Source organism: Carcharodon carcharias, chromosome 17, assembly GCF_017639515.1.
Source record: "Carcharodon carcharias isolate sCarCar2 chromosome 17, sCarCar2.pri, whole genome shotgun sequence".
NCBI classification, from domain to species: Eukaryota; Metazoa; Chordata; class Chondrichthyes; order Lamniformes; family Lamnidae; genus Carcharodon; species Carcharodon carcharias.
The window spans coordinates 98,770,155-98,796,269 of record NC_054483.1 but is presented as its reverse complement, the minus strand read 5'-3'; the positions used below and the strand labels follow the sequence as shown (position 1 = coordinate 98,796,269).

The window sequence follows — 26,115 nt, the reverse complement described above, 5'->3', positions numbered from 1 at the left end:
CACTCCTCCATCGCCCCCTACTCCTCAACCCCCTCCTATGGCACCGCCCCATGCCCACGCAAAAGATGTAACACCTGCCCCTTCACTTCCTCTCTCCTCACCGTCCAAGGGCCCAAACACTCCTTTCAGGTGAAGCAGCATTTCACTTGCATTTCCCCCAACTTAGTCTACTGCATTCATTGCTCCCAATGTGGTCTCCTCTACATTGGAGAGACCAAACATAAACTGGGCGACTGCTTTGCAGAACACCTGCGGTCTGTCCGCAAGAATGACCCAAACCTCCCTGTCGCTTGCCATTTTAACACTCCACCCTGCTCTCTTGGCCACATGTCTGTCCTTGGCTTGCTGCATTGTTCCAGTGAAGCCCAACGCAAACTGGAGGGACAACACCTCATCTTCCGACTAGGCACTTTACAGCCTTCCGGACTGAATATTGAATTCAACAACTTTAGGTCTTGAGCGCCCTCCTCCATCCCCATCCCCTTTCTGTTTCTTCCCCCTTCCTTTTGTTTTTTCCAATAAATTATATAGATTTTTCTTTTCCCACCTATTTCCATTATTTTTAAATATTTTTAAATCTTTTATGCTCCCCCCACCCCCACTAGAGCTATACCTTGTGTGCCCTACCATCCATTCTTAATTGGCACATTCGTTTAGATAATATCACCAACTTTAACACCTATGTTCTTTTGTTCTGTTGTCTGTGACATCTTTTGATGATCTGCTTCTATCACTGCTTGTTTGTCCCTACAACCACACCAACCCCCTCCACTTCTTTCCCCCCACCCAAACCCGCCCCCCCCCCGCCAACACACACACACACAAACACACACCTTAAACCAGCTTATATTTCACCCCTTTCTTGGATTCACTCAGTTCAGTCGAAGGGTCATGAGGACTCGAAACGTCAACTCTTCTTCTCCACCGATGCTGCCAGAACTGCTGAGTTTTTCCAGGTAATTCTGTTTTTGTTATGGATACTGATATTGGTCTCACAGAGAAGGTGGGATATGGATCTGAATATTGGGCTGACAATGAGGTGTGATATGAATCTGAATATCGGTCTCACAGTGAGGTGGAATATAGATCTGGATATCAGTCTCACAGTGAGGTGGGATATGGATCCGGATATTGGTCTCATAGTGAGGTGGGATATGGATCTCAATATTAGTCTCATAGTGAGGTGGGATATGGATCCAAATATCAGTCTCATAGCGAAGATGGAATATGGATCCGGATATCAATCTCACAGTGAGGTGGGATACGGATATGGATATCGATCTCACAGTGAGATGGGATATGGATCTGAATATCAGTCTCACAGTGAAGGTGGGATATGGATCTGGATATCGGTCTCACAGTGAGGTGGGATAATGATCCGGATATTGATCTCACAGTGAGGTGGAATATGGATCTGGATATCAATCTCACAGTGAGGTGAAATTATAGATCTGGATGTCAATCTCACAGTGAAGTGGAATATGAATCCGGATACTAATCTCACAGGGAGGTGGGATATGGATCTGGATATTGGTCTCACTGTGAAAGTGGGATATGGAACTGGATATTGCTCTTAGTGAAAGTGGGATATGATCCAGATATCGGTCTCACAGTAGGATGGAATATGGATCCGCATATCCATCTCACAGTGAAGTGGGTTATGGATCCGGATATTGTCTCACAGTGAAGGTGGGATATGGATCCGGTTCAAAATCAAAAATTGCTGGAAAAGCTCAGCAGGTCTGACAGCATCTGTGGATAGAAAAACAGAGTTAACATTAATTCTTTTTTAAAAAATAATTATTAGAAAAAAGGGGATCAAAAATGGGTGAGGGTGGAGGAGAGTTCATGATCTGAAATTGTTGAACTCAATGTTAAGTCCAGAAGGCTGTAAAGTGCCTAATCGGAGGATGAGGTGCTGTTCCTCCAGTTTGCGTTGAGCTTCACTGGAACATTGTAGCAGGCCAAGGACGGACATGTGGGCATGAAAGCAGGATGGTGTGTTGAAAAGCGACAGGAAGATCCGGGTCATGCTTGTGGACAGACCGAAGGTGTTCCACAAAGTGGTCACCCAGTCTGCGTTTGGTCTCTCCAATGTAGAGGAAACCATATTGGGAGCAGCGAATGCAGTAGACTAAATTGAGGGAAGTGCAAGTGAAATGCTGCTTCACTTGAAATTAGTGTTTGGGCCCTTGGTCGGTGAGGAGGGGGGAAGTAAAGGGGCAGGGGTTGCACCTTCTGCGGTTGCGTGGGAAGGTTCCGTGGGAGGGGGTTGAGGTGTAGGGGGTGATGGAGGAATGGGCCAGGGTGTCCTGGAGGGAACGGTCCCTACGGAATGCCGACGTGGGGGTGGGGGGGTGGTCGTGAAGGGAAGATGCATTTGGTGGTGGCATCATGCTGGAGTTGGCGGAAATGGCGGAGGATTTACCATCCGGTTACTGTGTCTTTGCAGAAAGCTGTTGGATTGATCAGGATGGTGACTGATAACAGAATAAGTAATCCGTCTGGAAGAAAAGGGAAGCTGTTAGTACTTGAAAAATCAGAAAGGCTGAGGAAATGATTGTTGTGTTTTGAACTCATCGTACAAAGAAAAGGAATGGGTGTTTCATTTAGCCCTGTCCAGCCCCAGAGGTTTAACTCAAGGCATTGACTCCTCCCACCTTTGTGAAAAGCACAGCTCCAGATGGAAGGCAGAACCGACACCAAGAAACCCCTGGAGCTAGAGAGCGGGACAAACGCTGAGATGATTGAGGCACAGGAAGGTAGGAGGAAAGATGGGAAAATATATGACCTTAATTATTGAAAGGAAGAAAGCAAGACATTGGGAGAAAACTCGGGGCAGGCAGCGATAAAACTGGAAGTGAATAAAGTATATTTGTTAATCTCTTACATGGAGGGGCTTGCGTTATGGGCAATGAGCTGAGATCGGACCGAGCTCTAACTGCTGAATGTTTGACGGCGCTCACTTTGATTTTTGTCGTCAGTTTGACTAACGGAATTACAACAGTTAAATCCCGGGAAATTTCTAAGACGTCTTTCAATGAGTGAGTGAGTGAGTGAGTGGACAGAGGCTGCTGCCTGTCATTTCTGTCACAATCGTCAACTAGAACACTGACTGAAAATGCTTTGCAAAGCTTACCAGGAGGACACAGCTGAACATTAACACTTAGAGACTAATCCATCTTTTCAAAAGAAGGAGCTAAATACAAGTACGTTTTATTTCATGATAAACACATGCAATTTGCTGTAAATTTCCGATATGCAAATAGATTAATTAAACTATCCAGTCACTGAGTTTGGGAGTTCACTGCATTCAGAGCCGGTATGACCCTGAAATGAGCTTGTGTCTCAGTAGACGATTTTCGAGGAATCGGTATGTTAGTTCTCACGAAATGTGTCGCATTCTGGAATAATTCCAACAATGAACCTACTATTACCATTACTGACGCACCAACATCCTTTGTTAACAGGATGGACCATAAGGGACTGGGATCTCAGTCTGTCTCACTGTCGGCCTGCAGTGTCTTAGTCAGAGTTTCAGTCTGTCCACTGTCTTCAACTTGCCACACTGCTTGTCCCACAACCAGTACGGGTTGAACAGGAAATTCCTCCCGTTAAATATTGGGAAGACCAAACCACAGTTCCAACCACAAACACTGTCCCACCAACCCCCGACCCACCCCCAACCATTTCTCTCCCTGGAAACTGAGGCTGAACCTTACTATTCCCAACCTTGGTGTCACATATGACCCCAAGATGAGCTTCTGACCACATATCCATGCCATTAATGAGACCACCTATTCCTGATTCCAGCTCTGCCTCAGCTAATCTGCTGCTGAAATGCTAATTCATGCCTTTGTTACCTCCAGACTTGATGATTCTAATACACTCCTGGCTGGTCTCCCATGTTCTACTCTCTACATCACCCAAAACTCTGCTTGTGGTCTAATTTGCACCAAATCCCAAACATGCCTCACCCCAGTGCTCACTGACTGCAGAAAAATTACTTGATTTTAAAATTTTATGCTTGTTTTTGAATTCCTCCATGGCCTCTCCTCTCTCTGTGTAATTGGCTCCAGCCACACACCCTCTGATCACCTCTGAATTTCACACAGATAGTATATAAGATTGTTGGGGCGCAGACCTGCCCCGCCACATGGGGATGAATGATAAGAACATAAGAAATAGGAGCAGGAGTAGGCCATTCAGCCCCTCAAGTCTATTCAGCCATTCAATAAGATCATGGCTGATCTGACAGTGGCACTAACTTCACTGTCCTGTTGGCCCCCATAGCCATTGACTGCCTTGTCAATCAAAAATCTGTCTAACTCAGCCTTGAGTATATTCAATGACCCAGCCACCACTGCTCTCTGGGGAAGAGAATTCCAAACACTAATGACCCTCAGAGAAAATAAATTCCTCCTCATCGTGTGGGAGGCTCCTTATCTTTAAACTGTGCCAACTAGTTCTAGGTTCATCCTCTCAGCATCCACCCTTCAAGCCCCTTCAGGATCTTATATGTTTCAATGAGATCACCACTCATTCTTCTAAACTTCAATGAGTATAGGCCCAACCTGCTCAATGTTTGCTCATTAGACATGCTAGGAATCAGCCCAGTGAATCTTCTCTGAACTGCTTCCAATGACAGTGTATTACTTGTCATTTCCATAATGCAATTATCTTTCAATGTGAGTTTGCTGTAAGTGTAATTATCTTTGCTCATTAATGTGAGAGGTACCAGAGCAGGAGGATAGAATCTTGAGTTACACATTTTTGTATGTGGTATTAGCTTTGGACTTTTCAACATTGACCGTAGAACATGGGAACAATCAGGGATGAGAAAAAGCCACAGGGTTGTTCTGTAGAGCACATGATCTGTAGTTATAGATTGAAGTTTCCTTTACTTTATCCCATTGAACATCACCCCATCATTTATAGTAAGAGTTAGGTGCAAAGTGAAGCTCCAACAATATACTTTAACCCATTTCAGGAACTGATGAGATGAATTGGGTTGTAGCCTCATAGCCCAATTCTAATTATGATCTCCAGTGCTGGTGGGCACTGCCTACTGTGAGGTCATCAGGACACTGAAGCTACTGGTACACTTAGTATTGTCAGTCATGTGTCAGTGTGAAATCTTGGAGAAATGAAAGCGAACAAATTGACCGAAGTATTAGCGAGTTCAAAGCACACTCACCTTGGAGACAGAGGTGGAGTTTGTCACTACAGACCGGAGCATACAATCTCAGCTGACACTTCACATGTAAAAGACCTATCTCTAATTTTAAGATTATGTCCCCAGAAACCCCACTAGAGGAAATACTTATATCTTCCCATCAAGTCCCTCTATCATGTTAAATACTCCAACTATTTCACCCTTCAACATTCTAAAACAAGCAAGCTTATGCACTTGAACTCATTACTTAAGCACTTGAACTCATTACTTAAGCCACAGCATTGTTCTGGTGAATATGTACTGCACCCCTCTGGACGCTGATATGTCCTTCTTGAGATGCAGTGTCCAGAACTGAAATCAGTGTCTAAGTGAGATCTGACCAAGGCTCTGTACAACTGAAACACTACTTCCAGCTATTTTTATTCCATCTCCCTTGAGATAAAAGCCAACATGCTGTTCATTGAACAAATTTCTACTAATGACTGATGTTCAAAAACAGTAAAGTAACATGGTTCTGGTTTCCAGACTATAAATAGGATATAGAGGCACTGGCAATGGTGCAAAAATGATATACAAGGATGATACAAAGGTTGAAAATTTACAATTTTCAGAAAAGACTGAATGGACTGAGGCTCTTTTCTCTAGGAAAGAGAAGACTGAGGAGTGACCTGATAGAGATCTTGAAAGGGTTTGATAGGACAGGCAAAGAGGAAATGTTTCTGCTTGTGGGTGATGCTGGAGGTTGCAGTTGCTGGAGTGTGATGTTGAAAAAAACAATTCGCATCCTACACTGCAACCACAGTGCATCAGTGGGGGAGGGGTGAGCTTTGTCTTTCTATGTAACGACAGTGATGGAACATCAAAAGTAAACCATTGGGTGTGAAGTTGGACTGGAGATCGAGATGTGCTCAAATCCCTGGTCTTCCCCTGGCTCCTCTTGTACTTTCTTTTTCAAATACTTCTCAATTCCATTTTCACTGTTACAGCCTCCGAACCGCTTGCCCCTTGCGGTGAAATGTTTGCAGCTCTAATACCGTACTGTGTGAAAACATTTTTCTATGCCTTTCCCTTTATTTTTCAAAACCTCAATCTGTAAGCTGAGCTTTCCCAGCCCTGAGGGAAGTGAATGGGTTGGGAAGGTGGTGAGGAAAGGCATCGGAAGGGAAGCCCAAAGTCTTAATTCTTGCCACAAAGGCACACTACCAGTGGCAGGAGCATCAGTGTTGCAACTGCCCAGCAGATGGCCAAATGAGCCAGTTAAAGGCCACTTCCCACCCACGGCAGCAATTTGTCCACTTCAGTATGGCTGGCTGCTGCACAAGGAGACGACCAAGTAAAGACTAGCAACCCCCAAGCAGGATTCCAATGACGGGTCCTCTTTATGGCAGCTCCATGGACTATGTGATGGTCCTGCAGCAGAAATGACCATAGCTGCAATATGACCCATCAACCCTGATTGCTGAGGCCTGTCCAGGTGCCCCCAGCTTTTCAAAATCAACTTACCTGCTCTTCAGGTCACTGCCACCCCCTCCTTCATTTTGTAACCTCAGGCGATCTTCGATTGCGCCATCAGCTCATTGGGGTGAACTCCTATCCGCAATTGGGCAGGGGTCCGTGCAATGGCCTTGTTATTCAGATGAAGCCTGTAAAATGCCACCCCTCAGTGGCCATCAGCTCAGCACAGGGTCCACTCCTGTTTATGGTCATGGCTGTACAGTGCCAACAAATTCAGCAATCTGTCCAGTCACAGCCCCTCAGGTTTTGTCCCTGTTACTGATCCGCAGTCGGTGTCCCTGTTACTGTTCCACAACCTGTGTACCTGTTACTGTTCCTCAGTCTGTGCCCCTGTTACTGATGTTCAGTCTATGTACCTGTTACTGATCCTCAGTCTGTGTCCCTGTTACTGATCCTCAGTTTGCGTCCCTGTGTCTGGTCCTTGGCCTGCGTCCATGTGTCTGGTCCTCGGCCAGCGTCCCTGTGACTGGTCCTCGGCCAGCGCCCCTGTGTCTGGTCCTCGGCTTGCATCCCTGTGACTGATCCTCATCCTCTGTCCCTGTTACTGATCCACAGCCTGTGTCCCTGTTACTGATGCTCAGTCTGAGTCCCTGTCACTGATTCTCTGTCCCTGTTACTGTTCCTTAGTCTGTGTCCCTGTTACTGATCCTCAATGTGTATTCCTGTTACTGATCCTTATCCTGTGTCCCTGTTACTGATCCTCAATGTGTATTCCTGTTACTGATCCTTATCCTGTGTCCCTGTTACTGATCCTCAATCTGTGTCCCTGTTACTGATCCTCATCCTGTGTACCTATTACTGATCCTGATCCTCTGTCCCTGTTACTGATCCTCAGCCCGCGTCCCTGTGTCTGGTCCTCAGTTGCGTCCCTGTTACTGGTTCTCAGCATGCGTCCCTGTTACTGGTCCTCGGGTATTGTTACAATTTTCTAACCTGTCCAAACAATCTTCAGTGTTTATGCTCAAAAAGTTTCAGAATTTTCTGTAGAATTCTAACCCTCCAATTTCTGTATCATTTGAGTCAAGCTATGACTCATTCCACCCACTGTGAATGTGTTAGAAAATTAACACGTTTGGTGAAAGGTGTTGTGGTTTAGAGCTGTGGTTATTATGAACTGCTTCATTGAGGCATTTTGCATTTGCGGTTGCTATGTTCATGGCACAAGGTCCCAGCTCTGGTTCGAGTGCTTTGTCGTTGCTGATTGTTACTGGCAGTGCTGTATTTCAAAGTTGAAAAGGTTATGGTGGAAGTTATTTCCAGTCAGGATCTTACAATGTCATAACAACCAGGTTTGATGGTCAACAATAAAAGCACAATACTGTGGATGCTGGAAATCTGAAAGAAAAATGTATATAAAGTATCTGAAGTACCATAGCCTACTAATTACACAATCCTAAACCCCCAAACATTTCAAAACGTGTCCCTGTAACTTGTTGCCTGCATTTGTAATAATGTGTTCAGTGTAGGCGAAGGATGATCTTACCCTTGCGACTTTAAATGGAAAGCAACATTGTTGGAAATCTAAATTCTAAGGGCTGAATTATCAAGCCCTGCTGGGAGCACAAGCTGTATAGGGCTCAAATATACATGCTCGCTGGTGTGACCATTTCCTCAGGCTAAAATATTTTTGCAGAGGTCGGTTGGGCCAGCAAGGCTATCTGAAGCAGATAGCCAATTAGAATCAGTAAGAGCCTAATTAAGACCAATTAAAGGATGCCAACTGGAATTTCCCACTTCTTGCACTTACGAGGTAAGTTTGGGTGTGACAGGCCAGGGGATCAACATTGCAGGTAGGCCCAGAGGCCCCCTTTTCCTGCCTGGGTATAGATGTAGCCACAAGACATCCTGTAAAGAGGTCGGTGATGGAGCGAGTGAATATTTGTTGATGGGATGCCAATCAAGTGGGCTGCTTCCTCCTGGATGGTGTTAAGCTTCTTGAGTGTTGTTGGAGCTGCACTCATCCAAGAAAGTGTGGAGTATTCTATCACACTCCTGACTTGTGCCTTGTAGATGGCGGACAGGTTTTGGGGAGTCAGGAGGTGAGTTACTTGCCACAGGATTCCCAGCCTCTGACCTGCTCTTCTAGCCATAGTATTTATATGTTTAGTCCAGTATAGTTTCTGGTCAATGATAACCCCCAGGCTGTTGATAGTGGGGAATTCAGTGAAGGTAATGGCATTGAATGTCAAGGGGCGATGGTTAGATACTCTCTTGTTGGAGATGGTCTTTGCCTGACACTTGTGTGGTGCGAATGTGACTTGCCACTTCTCAGCCTAAGTCTGGATATTGTCCAGGTCTTGCTGCATTTGGACATGGACTGTTTCAGTATCTGAGGAGTCGCGCATGGTGCTGCACATTGTGCAATCATCAGCGAACGTCTGCACTTCTGACCTTATGATGTGGCAAAGGCCATTGATGAAGCAGCTGAAGGTGGATGGGCCTAGGACACTACCCTGAAGAACTCCTGCAGTGATGTCCTGGAACTGAGATGATTCACCTCCAACAACCACAACCATCTTCCTTTGTGCTAGGTATGACTCCAACCAGTGGAGAGTTTTCCCCCGATTCCCATTGACTCCAGTTTTGCCAAGCTCCCCGATGCCAAACTAAGCCCAATGCTGCCTTGATGTCAAGGGCAGTCAATCTCACCTCACCTCGGGAGTTTAGGTCTTTTGTCCATGTTTGGACAAAGGCTGTAATGAGGTCAGGAGCTGAGTGACCCTGACGGAATCCAAACTGAGCATCATTGAGCAGGCTATTGCTAAGTAAATGCTGCTGGATAGCACTGTTGAAGATCCCTTCTATCTCTTTACTGATGATCAAAAGTAGACTGATGGGGTGGTAATTGGCCAAATGGGATTTGTGCTTTTGTGTACAGAACATACCTGGGCAATTTTCCACATAGCTGGGTAGATGCCTGTGTTGTAGCTGTACTGGAACAACTTGGCTAGGGGCGCAGCAAGTTCTGGAGCACAAGTCTTCAGTACAAATCCCAGAATATTGTCAGGGCTCATAGCTTTTGTAGTATCCAGTGCCTTCAGCCATTTCTTGATATCACGTGGAGTGAATTGAATTGATTGAAGACCTGGCATCTGTGATATTGGGGATCTCTGGAGGGGGCCGAGATGGATCATCCACTCGGCACTTCTGACTGAAGGTTGTTACGATTACAGCACTGACATGTTGGGCTCCCACATCATTGAAGATTGGGATACTTGTGGAGCCTCCTCCTCCAGTGAGTTGTTTACTTGTCCACCACCATTCATGACTGGTTGTGGCAGGACTGCAGAGCTTAGATCTGATCTGTTGGTTGTGGAATCACTAAGTCATGTCTATCACTTGCTGCTTTTGCTGTTTGGCATGCAAGTAGTCTTGTGTTGTAGCTTCACCAGGTTGACACCTCATTTTTAGGTATGCCTGGTGCTGCTCCTGGCAAGCCCTCCTGCATTCTTCATTGAACCACGGTTGATCCCCTGGCTTGATGGTAATGATAGAGTGGGGTATACCGTAGACCATAATGTTACAGATTGTGTTCGAGTACAATTCTGCTGCTGCTGATGGCCCACGGTACCTCATAGTTGCCCAGTCTTGAGTTGCTAGATCTGTTTGATATCTATCCCATTTAGCTTGGTGGTTGTGCTGCATACACCAATTTTCCCAGGGGCTCTTATCTTATGAAGATATCCGTACAGCAGGAGCCACAAAATCAGTGAGTGGAGACTTTGACCTGAGTGAGACAGAAGCAGAGTGTGTATATTTGGGAATTTAGTTCAGGCGGGAATTGAACTGGTAAATCTTTTTCAAGTTCAGTTTTGGAGTAAGAGTCAAATTCTGACCTGGAACCAACAACCCAGAATTATCAGCATTGAAGTAAGTTAAGTAGCCTAGTTAAGCAGGCAAATGTATTAGTGGCAGTTAACCGTCAATCATCTGAAAGCAGGTCTGGCAGCATCGGCGGAGAAGATGCTGCCAGACCTGCTGAGTTTTTCCAGGTAATTCTGTTTTTGTTTTGGATTTCTAGCATCCGCAGTTTTTTGTTTTTGTTTTTATTTTTTAATCATCTGAAAGCCCTTTGCCTGAATAGGGTCTAAATTAGATGTTGATAACTGAAGCAGGAAGCTAGGCTAGGAAGCCATTCATCACAGGTCTATATAAGAAAGGAACCTTTTAAGTGCACGATTGGTGAGAGGCGCGCAATAGGTGAGTGGAGTCTTTGGCCTTAGTGAGACAGAGACTGAGTGGGTATATTTGGGAATTTGGTGCATAGGGGAAAAAGGTACTGTAGGTCAGGTTTACTACAAGAAGTGTGCCTTAGAATAGAATAGAATGATGGGAGTTGGGTAATTAAGGGAGTTAGGGAAGGAAGGAAAGAGGTGCTCTTTTGCTTTCTGCTTTCTCGCTTTCTCAGCCTTCAGGAAGTAGCTGTAATCTGCTACAGGAGAAGAGGCTAGTTATTTGGTGAGTACTTGGTAAGTGACTAGGGTTTATCCTATTCCTAAGGTTCAAAATAGTCTAGCAACTGGTGGTAAGGTTAATAAATATATAAAAATGTAAGTAAATATATAATTGAATAAAATAGTTAATCAGAACACATTAAGGATGTTAGGACAGGTGATGTGTCACAGCTAAAGCACATGGGTGTACCTGGATGCCAGTTTGATCCAGGGCAAACACAGCTGCAGTAAGTGTTTGATGTTTGAGCAGCTTTAGCTCAGAGTTTGAGCTGTAGGCTGAACTACAGACACTGGTGCATCAGGAAGGGGAAAAGTTATCTGGATTCTTTGTAATAGGAGCAATTCACACCTCTTTGTGCTGGGACCGGTGTTCTTGCAAGCCATATAACTGGGGAAGTAGAGAACTAAATATTGAGGTCAAGGGATCAAATTTGGGAAGATGTGGTAAATCAGAGACAAGACAAAAGAAAAAGGTATTATATTCGGGAAATGAAAAACAGACCGTAACTGGAAGGGATAGAGTACAAATCTAACAGCAAATGAACAGATGAAACTTGAGGTTATAAAAAGAAGAGGATAAAACTAAAAGCTCTGTATCTGAATGCACGTGGCATTCTAAACAAAACAGATGAACTGAGAGCGCATATAGAAATAAATAATTACGATTTGATAGCCATTACGGAGACATGGCTGCAGGAGGATCTGAATTGGGACCTGAATATTGAAGGATACAGGCTACTTAGGAAGGACAGGAAGCAAGGTAAAAGTGGAGGGGTGACTCTGTTCGTTAATTATGGCATAAGAACAATAGAGAGGGATGACCCCAGTTCAGGAAACCAGTATGTGGAAACAGTTTGAGTAGATGAAAAATGGTAAAGGCAAAAAGTCACTTGTGGGAGTTGTGTACAGGCTCCCTAAAAGTAACCACATGATAGGGTTCAGCATAAAGGAAGAAATAAAGGGAGCTTGTCAGAAAGGCACGGCAATAATACCGGAGATTTTAATTTACATACCAACTGGATAAGTCAGCTGGGCAAAGATAGCCTAGATGAGGAGTACATTGAATGTTTTCTGAATAATTTCTTAGAACAGCACATTCTGGAGCCAACCAGAGAACAGGCTATACTAGACTTGGTACTGTGCAATGAGGTGGGAGTAATTAATTACCTCATAGTGAAGTTGCCCCAAGGTTAGTTTGGGGGAGAGAAGAGTGGGTGTGAGACTAAGTTTTTAAACTTAAGTAAGGGCAATTATGAGGTCATGAAAGTTGAGTTGGCTAAAGTGAATGGGCAAATTATGTTGAGGGATAAGTCAACAGGGATGCAGTGGCTAATATTTAAGGGGATATATCAAAATATACAGATTAGATATATTCCATTGAGTACAAAAAGTCCAAGGGACAGACACACCATCTGTGGTTAACTAGAAAGGTTAAAGATAGTATTAAACTTAAAGAAAAAGCATATAATTGCGTAAAGATAGGTGGAAGGCCAGAAGATTGAAAAGAATATAAGGAACAGCAAAGAATGACTAAAAGCCTAAGGAGGAAAAAATTAAAGTATGACAGAAAGCTAGCCAGAAATATAAAAACAGATAGTAAGAGTTTTTATAAATATTTAAAAAAGAAAAGAGTTAACAAAGTGAGTGTTGGTCCTATAGAAAGTGAGTCTGGGGAATTGATACTGGAAAATAAGGAGATGGCAGATGAATTGAACAGGTATTTTGCATTAGTTTTCATTATAGAGGATACAAGTAACACCCCAGAGGCAGCTATAAACCAGGAAAGGGAAGTGGGAAGCAAGTCAGGAAAATTACAGTCGCCAGAGAAGTGGTACTGAGTAAATTGTTGGAGCTGTGGGCTGACAAGAGCCCGGATTCTGATGGACTTCATCCTAAGGCCTTAAAAGAAGGTGAGGTATTTGATGCATTGGTTTTAATTTTCCAAAACTCCCTAGATTCGGGGAAGGTCCCATTATATTGGAAGATAGCAAATGTAATTCCATTTTCAAAAAGGGAAGGAGGCAGAAAGCAGAAAACTACAGGCAGTTAGCTTAACATCTGTCTTTAAATATATAAAAAGGAAGAGAGAGGCCAGAGTGAACATAGGCCTTGTGGAGAATGAGGTTGGGAAAATAATAAGGAGCCAGGAAATGGCAGAGGAGTTGAATAAATACTTTGCATCAGTCTTCATAGTAGAAGACACTAATAGCATTCCAAAAATACTAAATAATCAATGGGAAAATGGGGTGAGAGGAAAAAAATTTAATAACTATCACTAGAGAAAATATATGAGGGAAACTAATGGGGCTAAAGGCTGATAAGTCCCCTGGACCCGATGGGTTGCATCCTAGGATTTTAAAGGAAGTAGCTACAGAGATAGTGAATGCACTGGTAGCAATCTTCCAAGAATCCTTAGATTCAGGAAAAGTTCCAGAGGATTAGAAAACTGCCAATATAACACCCTTATTCAAAAAGGGAGAGAGGCAAAAAACAGGTAACTATAGGCCAGTTAGCTTAACGTCTGTCATAGAGAAAATGCTAGAGTCTAACATGGACTATACACATCCACACAACATGGACTGCAGTAGTTCAAGAAGGCAGCTCACCACCATCTTCTCAAGGGCTATTAAACATGGGCAATAAATGCTGGCTCAGCCAGCGAAGCCCTCATCCTGTGAACGAATAAAAAAAATTTAAAGGATGTAATAGCAGAGTATTTAGAAATACATAATGTAATCAAGCAGAGTCAGCATGGGCTCATGAAGGGGAAATAATGCCTGACAAATTTATTAGAATGCCTTGAGGAGGTAGCAAGCAGGATAGATAAAGGGGAACCAGTAGATGTAATATATTTGGATTTCCAAAAGGCGTTCGATAAGGTACTGCACATAAGGCTACTTAATAAGATGAGAACCCCTGGTGTTGTGGGTAGTATTATGACACAGCCGATGGTAAAGGCTGAGTTGTTCAAATCCCAAAGAGAAACTTGAAACAACTGTCATAACCCATTTTTGCAATTTATAGGTTTCGAGATACAGACTTTGAATTCAGTAGTAATAAGACCACCAAGTCTCAAGAGTCTCTTTTATAAAACTAAATTAAATGTTTATTAATACAAGAAAGATTGTAAACACAATAATCTACAAAATTACTACTATAATAACTATAAAAATCTGCTAATTAATCTGACTTTGAATTACACCCCCGTTAAGGCAACAATAAATCTCATAGATTTAAACAGACACCTGGCAAAGCACACCCTGGACAGTTGCATTCAAAATGAGTTTCTTTCAGCTCTGGGTCTTTGCAGGTAACAGTTTGAGGCTTACAAGCTGGAGGCTTCTCGCACTTGTTGGATCTTAAAAAGCCTCTACCTTACACCCAATCTCCTTTCTCCTTTATACATATCTTTCTCTTTGAATATAAATTTTCCATTGTATCGCTATGCTTTTAACTTTACCTCTTCTCACAATAACATCCTTTCATCCCACCAATTTATTAGTAATCTGAAAAAAAAAGAACATTGCTTGGCACCTTCTAGCTAGGTGTGAGATTTCACGTGCAGTCTTAAATGGTTTCTTTTAACAAATGCAAAATTACACTTTACCATCTACCCTCCTTACGTTTACCTAGTTAACATCTCATAACTACTAAACATCAAAACACCCAGACTAGCTGGCTTTAATCCAATTAAGACACACAGGCACACAAATAGACCTCACTAGAACTCTATTTTAAAAAATAATTTCCAATAGCATTTTAGACATTAATATCTCTTCATGACAGGTAGTATATTAGCATGCATAGAGGGTTAGCTAACTAATAGAAGGCAGAGAGTAGGGATAAGGGGACATTTTCAGGATGGCAGCCTGTAACTGGTGGAGTGCCACAGGGGTCAGTGCTAGGACCACAATTATTTGCAATATATGTTGATGATTTTGATGAGGGAAGTGAATAGAATACTGCCAAGTTTGCAGATGACAAAAATACATGGGGAGGCAAGTCGTGAGGATGACACAAATAACCTACAGAGAAATATAGACAGGTTAAGTGAGTAGGGAAAAAACTTGGCAGATATAATATAATGTGGGAAAATGTGAGGTTATGTGCTTTAGCAGGAAGAATAGAGAAGCTGAATATTATTTAAATGGAGAAAGACTGCAGAAAGCTGCAGCACAGAGCTCTGGGGGTCCTTATGCATGAATCCTAAAAAGCTAGCATACAAGATCAGCAGGTAATAGGGAAGGCAAATGGAATGTTGGTCTTTATTTCAACGGGAATGGAGTTTAAAAATAGGGAAGTCTCACTAAAACTGTACAAGGCACTAGTTAGACCACACCTAGAATATTATGAACAGTTTTGGTCCCCTTATCTAAGGACAGATATACTGGCATTGGAGGCAGTCCAAAGAAGGTTTACTAAGTTGATCCTGGGCATGGAAGGGTTTCCTGATGAGGAAAGGTTGAGTAGGTTCATCCTGTACTCATTGAAGTTTAGAAGAATGAGAGGCGACCTTATTGAAACATATAAGATTCTTTGGAGGATTGACAGAGTAGATGCTGAGAGGTTGTTTCCCATTGTGGGAGTATCTAGGACCAGAGGGCATAATGTCAGAGTAAGGGCTCACCCATTTAAGACAGAGATGAGGAGGAATTTCTCCTCTCAGAGGGTGGTCAATCTGTGGAATTCTTTACTGCAGAGGGATGTAGAGGCTGGGTCATTAAATATATTCAAGGCTGAAATAGACAGATTTTCAATCAGTAAGAGAATCAAGGGTTATGGGGAAAAGACAGGAAAGTGGAATTGAGGGTTATCAGAACAGCCATGATCTCATTCAATGGCGGAGCAGACTCGATGGGTCGAATGGCCTACTTCTGCCCCTAAGTCTTATGTTCTTATGGAAAGTAGCAGAAGCTATTATTAAAGAAGTTATAGCAGGGCACTTAGATAAGCTCAAGGTTGTCAGGCAGAGTCAACGTGGTTTTGTGAAAGGGAAATCATGTTTAACCAACACCTGAAATCAGTGGGTTGTCTTATGAGGAAAGGTTGGACAGACTTGGCTTGTATCCACTGGAGTTTAGAAGAGTAAGAGGCAACTTGATTGAAGCATATAAGATCCTGAGGGGTCTTGACAGGGTGGATGTTGAGAGGATGTTTCCTTTTGTGGGAGAATCTAGAGCTAGGGGGTCACTGTTTAAAAATAAGGGGTTACCCATTTAAAACAGAGATGAGGTGAATTTTTTCACTCAGAAGGTCGCGAGTCTTTGGAACTCTCTTCCTGAAAAGGTGATGGAAGCAGAGTCTTGAATATTTTTAAGGTAGAGGTGGATAGATTCTTGGTAAGCAAGGGGGTAATAGGTTATCGGTGGCAGGTGGGATGCAGATTTCAGGTTACTATCAAATCAGCCATGGTCTTATTAAATGGTAGAGCAGGATCAAGGGGGTAAATGCCCTATTCATGCTTCTTGTTTGTATGTTCATCTGCTTTACAAATGGGAATAGTGTGTCACAATGAAGAGCGCAGGAAGATATGCCAGGAGCATCACCAGGCATACCTAAAAATAAGGCATCAACCCAGTGAAGCTATAACACAGGACCACTTGTGTGCCAAACAGCATAAGCAGCAAGTGATAGACAGAGTTAAGAGATTCCACAGCCAATGGATTAGATCTAAGTTCTGCAGTTCTGCCACATCTAGTCGTGAATGGTGGTGGACAATTAAATATCTCACTGGAGGAGGAGGCGCCACAAATAGCCCCCTCAATGATGGAGGAGCCCAGCACATCAGTGCAAAAGATAAGGCTGAAGCATTTGCAACCACCTTCAGCCAGAAGTGCTGAGTGGCTGATATATCTCAGCCTCCTCCGCAGGTTCCCAGCATTATAGCTGCCAGTCTGCAGCCAATTTGACATCCATGTGATATCAAGAAATGGCTGAAGACACTCGATAATGCAAAGGCTATGGGCCCTGACAATGTTCCGGCAATAACAGTGAAGGCTTGTGCACCAGAACTTGCCATGTCCCTAGACAAGCTGTTTCAATACAGATACAACACTGGCATCTACCTGGCTATATGGAAAATTGCCCAGGTTTGCCCTACACACAAAAAGCAGGAAAAATCCAAACCGGCCAATTACCACCCATCAGTATACTCTCGATCATCAGTAAAGTGATGGAAGGGGTCATCAACAGTGTTATCTAGCGGCAGTTGCTGAGCAATAATCTGCTCACTCACAATCAGTTTGGGTTCTGCAAGGGTCACTCAGCTCCTGACCTCATTATAGCCTTGGTTCAAACATGGCCAAAAAAATGAACTCCAGATGTTAGGTTGGAATGATTGCTGTTGACAACAGGTTGTATTTGAAGGAGTGTGGCATGACAGAGCCAGAGCAAAACTGGGGCCAATGATGGGGCTAACCTTCTCTGAACTGCTTCCAATGCATTTACACTCTGTGACCAATACACTATAGTGACCAATACTATACACAGGACTCCAAATGTGATCTCACTGGTACACTGTACAACTGGAACATTACCTCCTTATTTTTGCATTCAATTCACCTCGCAATAAATGATAACATTCTATTAGCTTTCCTAATTACATGCTGTACTGGCATTTTGTGATTCATGCGAGAGGACACCCAGATCCCTCTACACCACAGAGTTCTGCAATCTCTCACCATCTAGATAATATGCTTCTCTTTCATTCTTCCTGCCAAAAAACTCTCGGCTGGTTGGAGTCATATCTAGTACAAAGGAAGATCATTGTGGTTCTTGCAGGTCAATCATCTCAGCTCCAGGACGTCACTGCAGGAGTTCCTCGGGGTAGTGTCCTAGGCCCAACCATCTTTAGTTGCTTCATCAAAGACCTTCCTTCCATCATAAGATCAGATGTGGGGATGTTTGCTGATGATTGCACAATGTTCAGTACTATTCATAACTCCTCAGATACTAAAGCAGTCCATGTCCAAATGCAGCAAGATCTGGACAATATCCAGGCTTGGGCTGACAAGTGGCAAGTAACATTTAAGCCACACAAGTGCCAGGCAATGACCATCTCTAATAGGAGAGAATCTAACCATTGCCCCTTGATGTTCAATGGCATTACCATCACTGAATCCCCCACTATTAACACCCTGGGGGACTTACCATTGACCAGAAACTGAACTGGACTAGCCATATAAATACTGTGTCTACAAGAGTAGGGCAGAGGTTAGGAGTCCTGTGGTGAGTAACTCACCACCTGACTCCTCAAAGCCTGTCCACCATCAATAAGGCACAAGCCAGAAGTGTGATGGAATTCTCCCCACTTGCCTGGATGAGTGCAGCTCCAACAACACACAAATAGTTTGACACCGTCCAGGACAAAGCAGCCCGCTTGGTTGGCACCCCATCTGCAAACATTTACTCCCTTTACCACTGACGCACAGTGGCAGCAGTGTGTGTACCATCTACAAGATGCATTGCAGGAATTCATGAAGGCTCCTTTGACAGGATCTCCCAAACCCACGATCACTACATCTAGAAGGACAAGGGCAGCAGGCACATGCAAACACCACCACCTGGAAGTTCCCCTCCAAGCCACTCACCATCCTGACTTGGAAATATATCACTGTTTCTTCACTGATTCTGGGTCAAAATCCTGGAACTCCCTTTCTAACAGCACTGTGGGTGTACCTACACCACGGACTGCAGCAGTTCAAGAAGGCAGCTCACCACCGCCTTCTCAAGGGCATTTAGGGATGGACAATAAATGCTGGCCTAGCCAGCGACGTCCACATCCTGTAAATGAATTTTTAAATAGTACTAAATTACATCAGATATTTTACCTTGCACTTTGACCTGTAATTTAGCATCCAGCTTTTCCATAACTCTGCGTTTGAATCACTTCAATGAGGTTTCTGTCCCAGCTGCGCCATTGAATCAACCCTAAACAAAATTACAAATGACATGCTCTGTCAATGTGAAATATCAACATTCTTCCTCATGCTCTGCAACCTTTGTCGTGGTCAGCTGACCATCCTTCTCCAACACCCCCCTTCCATTGTCCAGCAATGGACAATCCAGCAAGATTGTTCTCACTTGGTTCCACCCTTACTGATCCAAATTCAGCCGGATCATCTCCAGCTATGGCTTTTCTTCAGCTCAGTAACACGTTGACCTTGAGTAGCTGCTGAACAAAATGTTTATTTTATATTTTTAAAGAGACAGAACAGGTAACGTTCACTGATATGCATCATAAACATGGCTGAAAGCAATAAAAATAAAAGAAAAACGGTAACATAAAAAGCCCAGAGTTGCCAGAGGGTCTATTTTTACTTTTAGTTTTCAAATCTGGGCTATTTATTACAGCTGCTGGACTGTCAGTACAGATTCACTGAGGTCCCCTAAACAACCAGACAGGTTTCAGTAAAGTATATTCATCCAAAAATATCAATAATTAAAATAAAGCCTGTCTCAATAAAGTACTTTGATTACTATCATTTGACCCAAATGAGGTGCAAGCAAATGTATAAACATAGCTGTTTCTATCCAAATAAACAACACTTGTTACAAAAACAAAATATCGCAGATGCTGGAAAACTGAAATAAAAATAGAAAATGCTGCAATTAGCAAAATCTGTGGTGAGTGAAACAGGTTGTATTTTACAGCCTTTAAAGATTTTCAGAGGTCAACACCGAAAGTGGATTGAGACCCCACTGGTAATGCCTCAATGCCTGCCTGGCAGAGGTCAGTTAAGAGCCCGCCTCTGGGAATACCATCCAACTAAGCGGCCCACAGTAATGTCCAGCCCACAGCTCAACTGGGAGAGGTGGGCGCCGCTGTGGCAAACAGGAGGGCACCTCAAGATGTGGGAAAATTTTAAAATTATTTCTAGCCACAGCTGCCAGACCATGATTCTGCTTAGTATCATGGTTTTTGAAAAATTCATTCATGAGATGTGGGCATCACCAGCCAGGCCAGCATTCATTACCCATTAAGAGTCAACCACATTGCTGTCACATGGAGTCACATGTAGGCCAGACCAGGTAAGGAGAGCAAATTTCTTTCCCTGAAGGACATTAGTGAACCAGATGGGTTTTTACAACAATCAACAATAGTTTCATGGTCATGATTAGACTTTTAATTCCAGATTTTTATTGAATTCAAATTCTACCATCTGCTATGGTGGGATTTGGACCTGGGTGCCCAGCGCATTACCCTGGACCTCTGGATTACTAGCCCAGTGACAATACCACTATGCCATCACCACCAAATTTCTATCCTAATTTTGTATCCTAATTTCTATGTAATTAGAGCAATGTAATGAGCGCTGTTCTTGTGTCATTTGCATATGCATTTTGGCTGTCACTTTGGACCTGAGATCATCAAACTATTTTCACTGTTGCTCTTTCTTTTAACTTCTTTTCTCTTTATGCCTCCTTAACTCATCTAACGTCATGCCTTTTTTCATTTCTCCACTCTCAGATACTCTGCCCACCCAGTTCCCCGTCCTAACCCTTCAGTACTTCTGAATCTTCCTGCTCTTTTGTCTCCATCTGAGGCTTAACTTCCTGTTAGGTAAGCCAGTAACTTCCCTCTGTGTTTTTCTTGGCATCCCCGATGGTCTCAATGAGGCACTCGGAGCTGGCTCATTGCAAACAGCAACGCCAATTACCTCATCCAACTCTCTCATTGACTTTCCCACCCATTGTGCCTGCTGGGGGCTAAACCTGCCAATTTTCTTCTGACACCCATCCTCCTGTTGACATTGTGAAGTTTGCTAGCAGATCATCTCTTAACTCTCATTACACTAGTGAATGATGTCCTTCCTATCCATGAACTTATTGTGGATCAGTGCGTCGACTTTATGGTCTTAGCGGAAACCTGGCTGAGGGGTGATCACACCAACCCCCCAAATGAAGCCTCCTAGCTTGGCTACATCTTCCACCACTTCCCCGTCAAGACCACCGCGGTGATGGTGTGGCACTTATCACAAGATAACACTTTGATGTGACTCCCTCAACTTCTCTGGCACTTTCTCCTTTAAGCATCTCAACTTGTTCCACTCCTCTCACCTCTACCCATTTTGTCCCAATCTCGCAAGTATGATAAAAATATTATCACTGAGATTTCTTCATTGATTTCCTCCCTCAGCCTCTGCACCAAACAACTTCTCATCCTTGAGGTGAATGCAAATACTGCAGGTGCTGGAAATCTGAAATAAAAACAGAAAATGCTAGAAAAACTCGGCAGGTCTGACAGCATCTGTGGAGAGAGAAACAGAGTTAACGTTTTGAGTCCTTATGGCAGCTAGTGGAATTTAAATTCAATTAATAAATCTGGAATTAAAAGCTAGTCTCATTAATGGTGACTATGAAGCCAAAACCCATCTGGTTCATTAATTCCCTTTAGGGAAGGAAATCTTCTGTCCTTACCCGATCTGGCCTACAGCAATGTGGTTGACTATTAAGTCTCATCTGAAATGGCCAAGCTAGCCAGTCAGGAAGGTTGATTAGGAATGAAACCGGGTGGACCACGCAGCATTGACCTAATCACCGGAAACGAAAATGGCATAGCCATCCCTGTGGACCCTATAGCCCTTCTAGGGGCTTGTGCCAAAATTAGGAGAGCTGTCCCACACACTAGTCAAGCAACAGCCTGATATAGTCATACTCACAGAATCATACCTTACAGATAATGGATGGAATTTTCCAGAGGCCTCCCGCCCCCACCCGGCAACCTTGTAGTTTAATGGCAGAGGGGCGAGGGGGTGGGGTGGGCAGGAGAGGGTGGTGTGGAACAATGCAGTGGGAGGCATTTTCCTGATGGTGTAAAATGAAGGCCGGAACATGCACTCCTGCCTGCCATGGTGGGTTGCCATTCCCTCTAGAGACTGGTGTGAAACTTCTGCATCCCATTAATGGGATGTAGATGAAGGCCCGATCAGAATCATCACCCCCGTCTGATTTTCCGTCCCATCAGTGCATCTTCACACCAGTCCCGAACGCGTCTGACCAAGATGGCATTTAGATGTCGGACTTATCTGCAAGAAGGCCTGGGGCAGCTCACAGAGTTTGGAAGGGAAGATGGAGGCCTCCAGTGACCGGACCCTCAAACACCATGTATAGCAGTGGATGAGTGGAGCATCTACAATGTGGATCTTTGAACTTCAGGATCCTCCAAGAGGTCCAACTTCTACCTTCAATGGTGTGTCACTTGATGCCCGAGTGCCTTCTAAACATGATGCCCAGATGTTATGGCAGGGCATGAACCATATAGCCTGGCCCTCCATGCAAAATTTCAGGAAATCCCCAATTGCATAAATAATTAGGCCAGCGTTGCATGATACAGTATGAATTCCCAGTAGCGGAAAACTCTCCCTGCCTCGGCCCCCACCACAGGACTTAGTTCTGGAATGGAAAATTCCAGCTAATGTCCCAGACACCGCCATCACTATCCCTGGGTATGTCCTGATTCATCAGCAGGACAGACCCAGCAGAGGTGGGAAACAGTCGGGAGGGAGTTGCCCTGGGAGTCCTCAACATGACTCCAGATCTCATGAGGCCAGGTCAATCACGGGAAAGGAAACCTCTTGCTGACCTTCCACCTCAGCTGAGGATGCCAAGGGCACAGAACTTCCTCTGGTTGGGGGACTTCAATGCCCATCAGCAAAAGTGGCTTGGTGGCACCGCTACTGACTGAGCTTGCTGAGTCTTAAAGGACATATCTGCTAGACTGGGACTGCGGTAGGTGGTGAGGGAACCAACAAGAGGGAAAAATCTGCTTGATCTCCTCTTCATCACCCTGCCTGCCATAAATGTATCTGTCCATGACAGGATTGGTAGGAGTGACCACCACACAATCCTTGTGGAGATGAAGTCCCATCTTCACATTGAGGATACCCTCCATCATGTTGTGTGGCACTAGTACCATTCTAAATTGGATAGATTTCAAACAGATCTAACAACTCAAAGCTGGGCATTCATGAGGTGGGCCATCAGCAGCAGCAGAATTATATTGAACACAATCGGTAACCTCATGGCCCGGCATATCCCCCACTCTACCATTACCATCAAACGGGATCAACCCTGGTTCAGTGAAGAGTGCAGGAGGGCATGTCAGGATCAGCACCAGGCATACCTAAAAATGGGTATCAACCTGATGAAGCTATAACACAGGACTACTTGCATGCCTAACAGCAAGAGCAGCAAGTGATAGACAGAACTAAAAAGTTCCACAAGCAATCTCAGATCTAAGCTCTGCAGTCCTGTCACATCCAGTCATGAAGGGCAGTGGACAATCAAACAGCTCAAAGGAGGAAGACGCTCCATAAGTATACCCATCCTCAATGATGGGGCAGCTCAGTAGATTAGTGCAAAAGATAAGGCTGAAGAATTTGCAACCATCTTCAGCCAGAAGTGCCGAGTGGATAATCCAACTCCGCCTCCTCCTCCTCCATCACAGGTGTCAGTCTTCAGCTAATTTGGCTCACTCTAAGTGATATCAAGAAACAGCTGAAGCACTTGATAGCGCAAGGGCTATGGGCCTGACAATATTCCAGTAATATGCTGAAGACTTGTGCTCCAGAATTTGCCGTATCCCCTAGCCAAGCTGTTCCAGTACAGCTACAACACTGGCTTCTACCCAGCTATCTGGAAATTTGCCCAATCCACATGTCCATTTCATGACTATTTCATGTCCACAAAAAGTAGGACAAAATCCATCCGGGCCAATTCTGCCTCATCAGTCCACTCTCGATCATCAGTAAAGTGATGGAAGGTGTCATCAACAGTACTATTAAGTGGCACTTGCTTAGCAATAATCTGCTCACTGACGCTCAGTTTGGATTCTGCCAAGGCCACACAGCTTCTGACCTCTTTACAGCCTTGGATCAATCATGGACAAAAGAGCTGAACTCTCAAGGTGAGGTGAGTGACTGTCCTTAACATCAAGGCCGCATTTGATTGAGTGTGACATCAAGGAGCCCCAGCAAAACTGGAGTCAATGGGAATCAGAGGGAAAACTCTCCTCTGGTTGGAGTCATACCTAGCACGAAGGAACATGGTTGTGGTTGTTGGATGTCAATCAACTCAACTCCAGGAGATCACTGCAGGAGTTCCTCAGGATAGTGTCCTAGGCCCAACCATCTTCAGCTGCTTCATCAATGACCTTCCTTCCATCATAATATCAGAAGTGGGGATGTTCGCTGATGATTGCACAATGTTCAACACCATTCGCGACTCCTCAGATACTGAAACAATCCATGTCTAAATGCAGCAAAACCTGGACAATATCCAGGCTTGAGCTAACAAGTGGCAAGTAACAATCAGACCACACAAGTGCCAGGCGATGTCCATCTCCAAAAAGAGAGAATCCAATCATCACCCCTTGATGTTAAATGGCATCATCATCACTGAATCCCCCACTATCAACAGCCTGGGGGTTACTATTCACCAGAAACTGAACTGGATTAGCATATAAATAGTGTGGCTATAAGAGCAGGTCAGTGGCTCGGAATTCTGCAGCGAGTAATTCACTTCCTGTCTTCCCAAAGACTGCCCGCCATCTACAATGCACAAGCCAGCAGGAATGTGATAGAATACTCTCCACAAGCCTGCATGAGTGCAGCACCAAAAACACTTAAGTAGCTTGAGACAATCCAGGACAAAGTAGCCCGCTTGATTGACACCCCATCCAGAAAAAAATTCACCCTCTCCACCATCAACACACAGTGACAGCAGTGCGTACCATCTACAAGATGCACTGCAATCGTTTGTTCGCTGTGGTGTACCCACACTGCATGGAATGCAGCGGTTCAACAAGGCCAAGCTTCTGGTTATCTGACCTAATATCTCTATGTGGCTCAGTGAAGTGATTCATTTTGGTTGGATGAATGCAGAGAAACAATATAAACTAAAGGGTACAACTCAAAAGAGAGTGCAGGAGCAGAGGAATCTAGATGTCAATGTGTATGAATCATTGAAGGTGGCAGGACAGGTTGACAGAACGGTTAATGAAATATTCAGCATCCAAAGCTTTATTAACAGGGGCTTGGAGTATAAAAGCAAGGAAATTATTTTAAACTTGCATAGAACACTGTGCGGAAAAGATTCACGAGAATGGTCCCAGAGATGAAGAGCTTTAGTTGAAAAGTTGCCATTATTTTCCTTGGAGAAGAGAGGGCTGAGAGGAGATTTGATAGAGGTATTCAAAATCATGAGGGACCTGGACACAGCAGATAGGGAGAAAGTGTTCCCATCAGCAGAAGGATTGAGAACAAGTGGGCATTGATTTAAGGTAATTGGCAGAAGGAGCAATAGAGACATGAGGAAAATCTTCTTCACACAGCAGATGGTTAGGGTATGGAATATGCTGCCTAGGAGTGTGGTGGAGCAGATTGAATTGAGACTTTCAAAAGGGAATTAGATCATTACCTGAAAAGGAAAAACGTGCAGGGAAATGGGGAGAAGGCGGGAAAGTGGCAGTAGGTAAATTGCTCCAACAGAGAGCCGGTGCAGGCACAACAGGCTGAATGACCTTCTGTGCTGTAACAATTCTGTGTTCCTGTTAGAAAGGTATGCTGATCAGATGAGGGGAGGCCCGTGGGGAACATAAACACTGGCAGAGTCGCATTAGGTTGAATGGTTTGTTTGTGCTGTAGAATCTACCTGTCTGTGTATATGTGTGTTGATGTATATGTTTATGTGTGTGCATGTATATTTGTACTCACTTGAGACAGTAGCACTCTGTTGCCTGACCTGATCAGCAGGTAGAGGGGGTCTTACAGCAGACTCCATTTTCACTGGACATACATGCACATGTTGAGCAAACATTACTTTCTAGCCATTAGGAAGAGAATCCTTGGATGTTCACCACTTTCCCTAACTGTGAGGCACTGAGGCCAACCTTAATCCCCACACTGTTTATTCAACTCAGGTTTAGGAGCTATAGCACAGACCCAAATCAGAACTAGAGCCTTTCCAATC

The 26,115-nt window shown here is 44.0% G+C and overlaps 1 protein-coding gene across 2 annotated transcripts in view; it reads left to right on the top strand.

Annotated features, from left to right (window-relative positions):
- The first annotated feature begins 2,664 nt into the window (after positions 1 to 2,664).
- Positions 2,665 to 26,115, top strand: part of entpd1 (ectonucleoside triphosphate diphosphohydrolase 1) — a 141,947-nt gene continuing 118,496 nt past the window's right edge. The window contains exon 1 of one of the 2 annotated variants that reach the window (XM_041209791.1): positions 2,665 to 2,762. In XM_041209791.1, the coding sequence (XP_041065725.1) occupies positions 2,684 to 2,762 (79 nt within the window). In that variant the 5' untranslated portion in view covers positions 2,665 to 2,683. Of the gene's footprint in view, positions 2,763 to 3,141; positions 3,210 to 26,115 lie in introns of those variants that run through there. The other variant, XM_041209793.1, reaches the window with a different exon arrangement.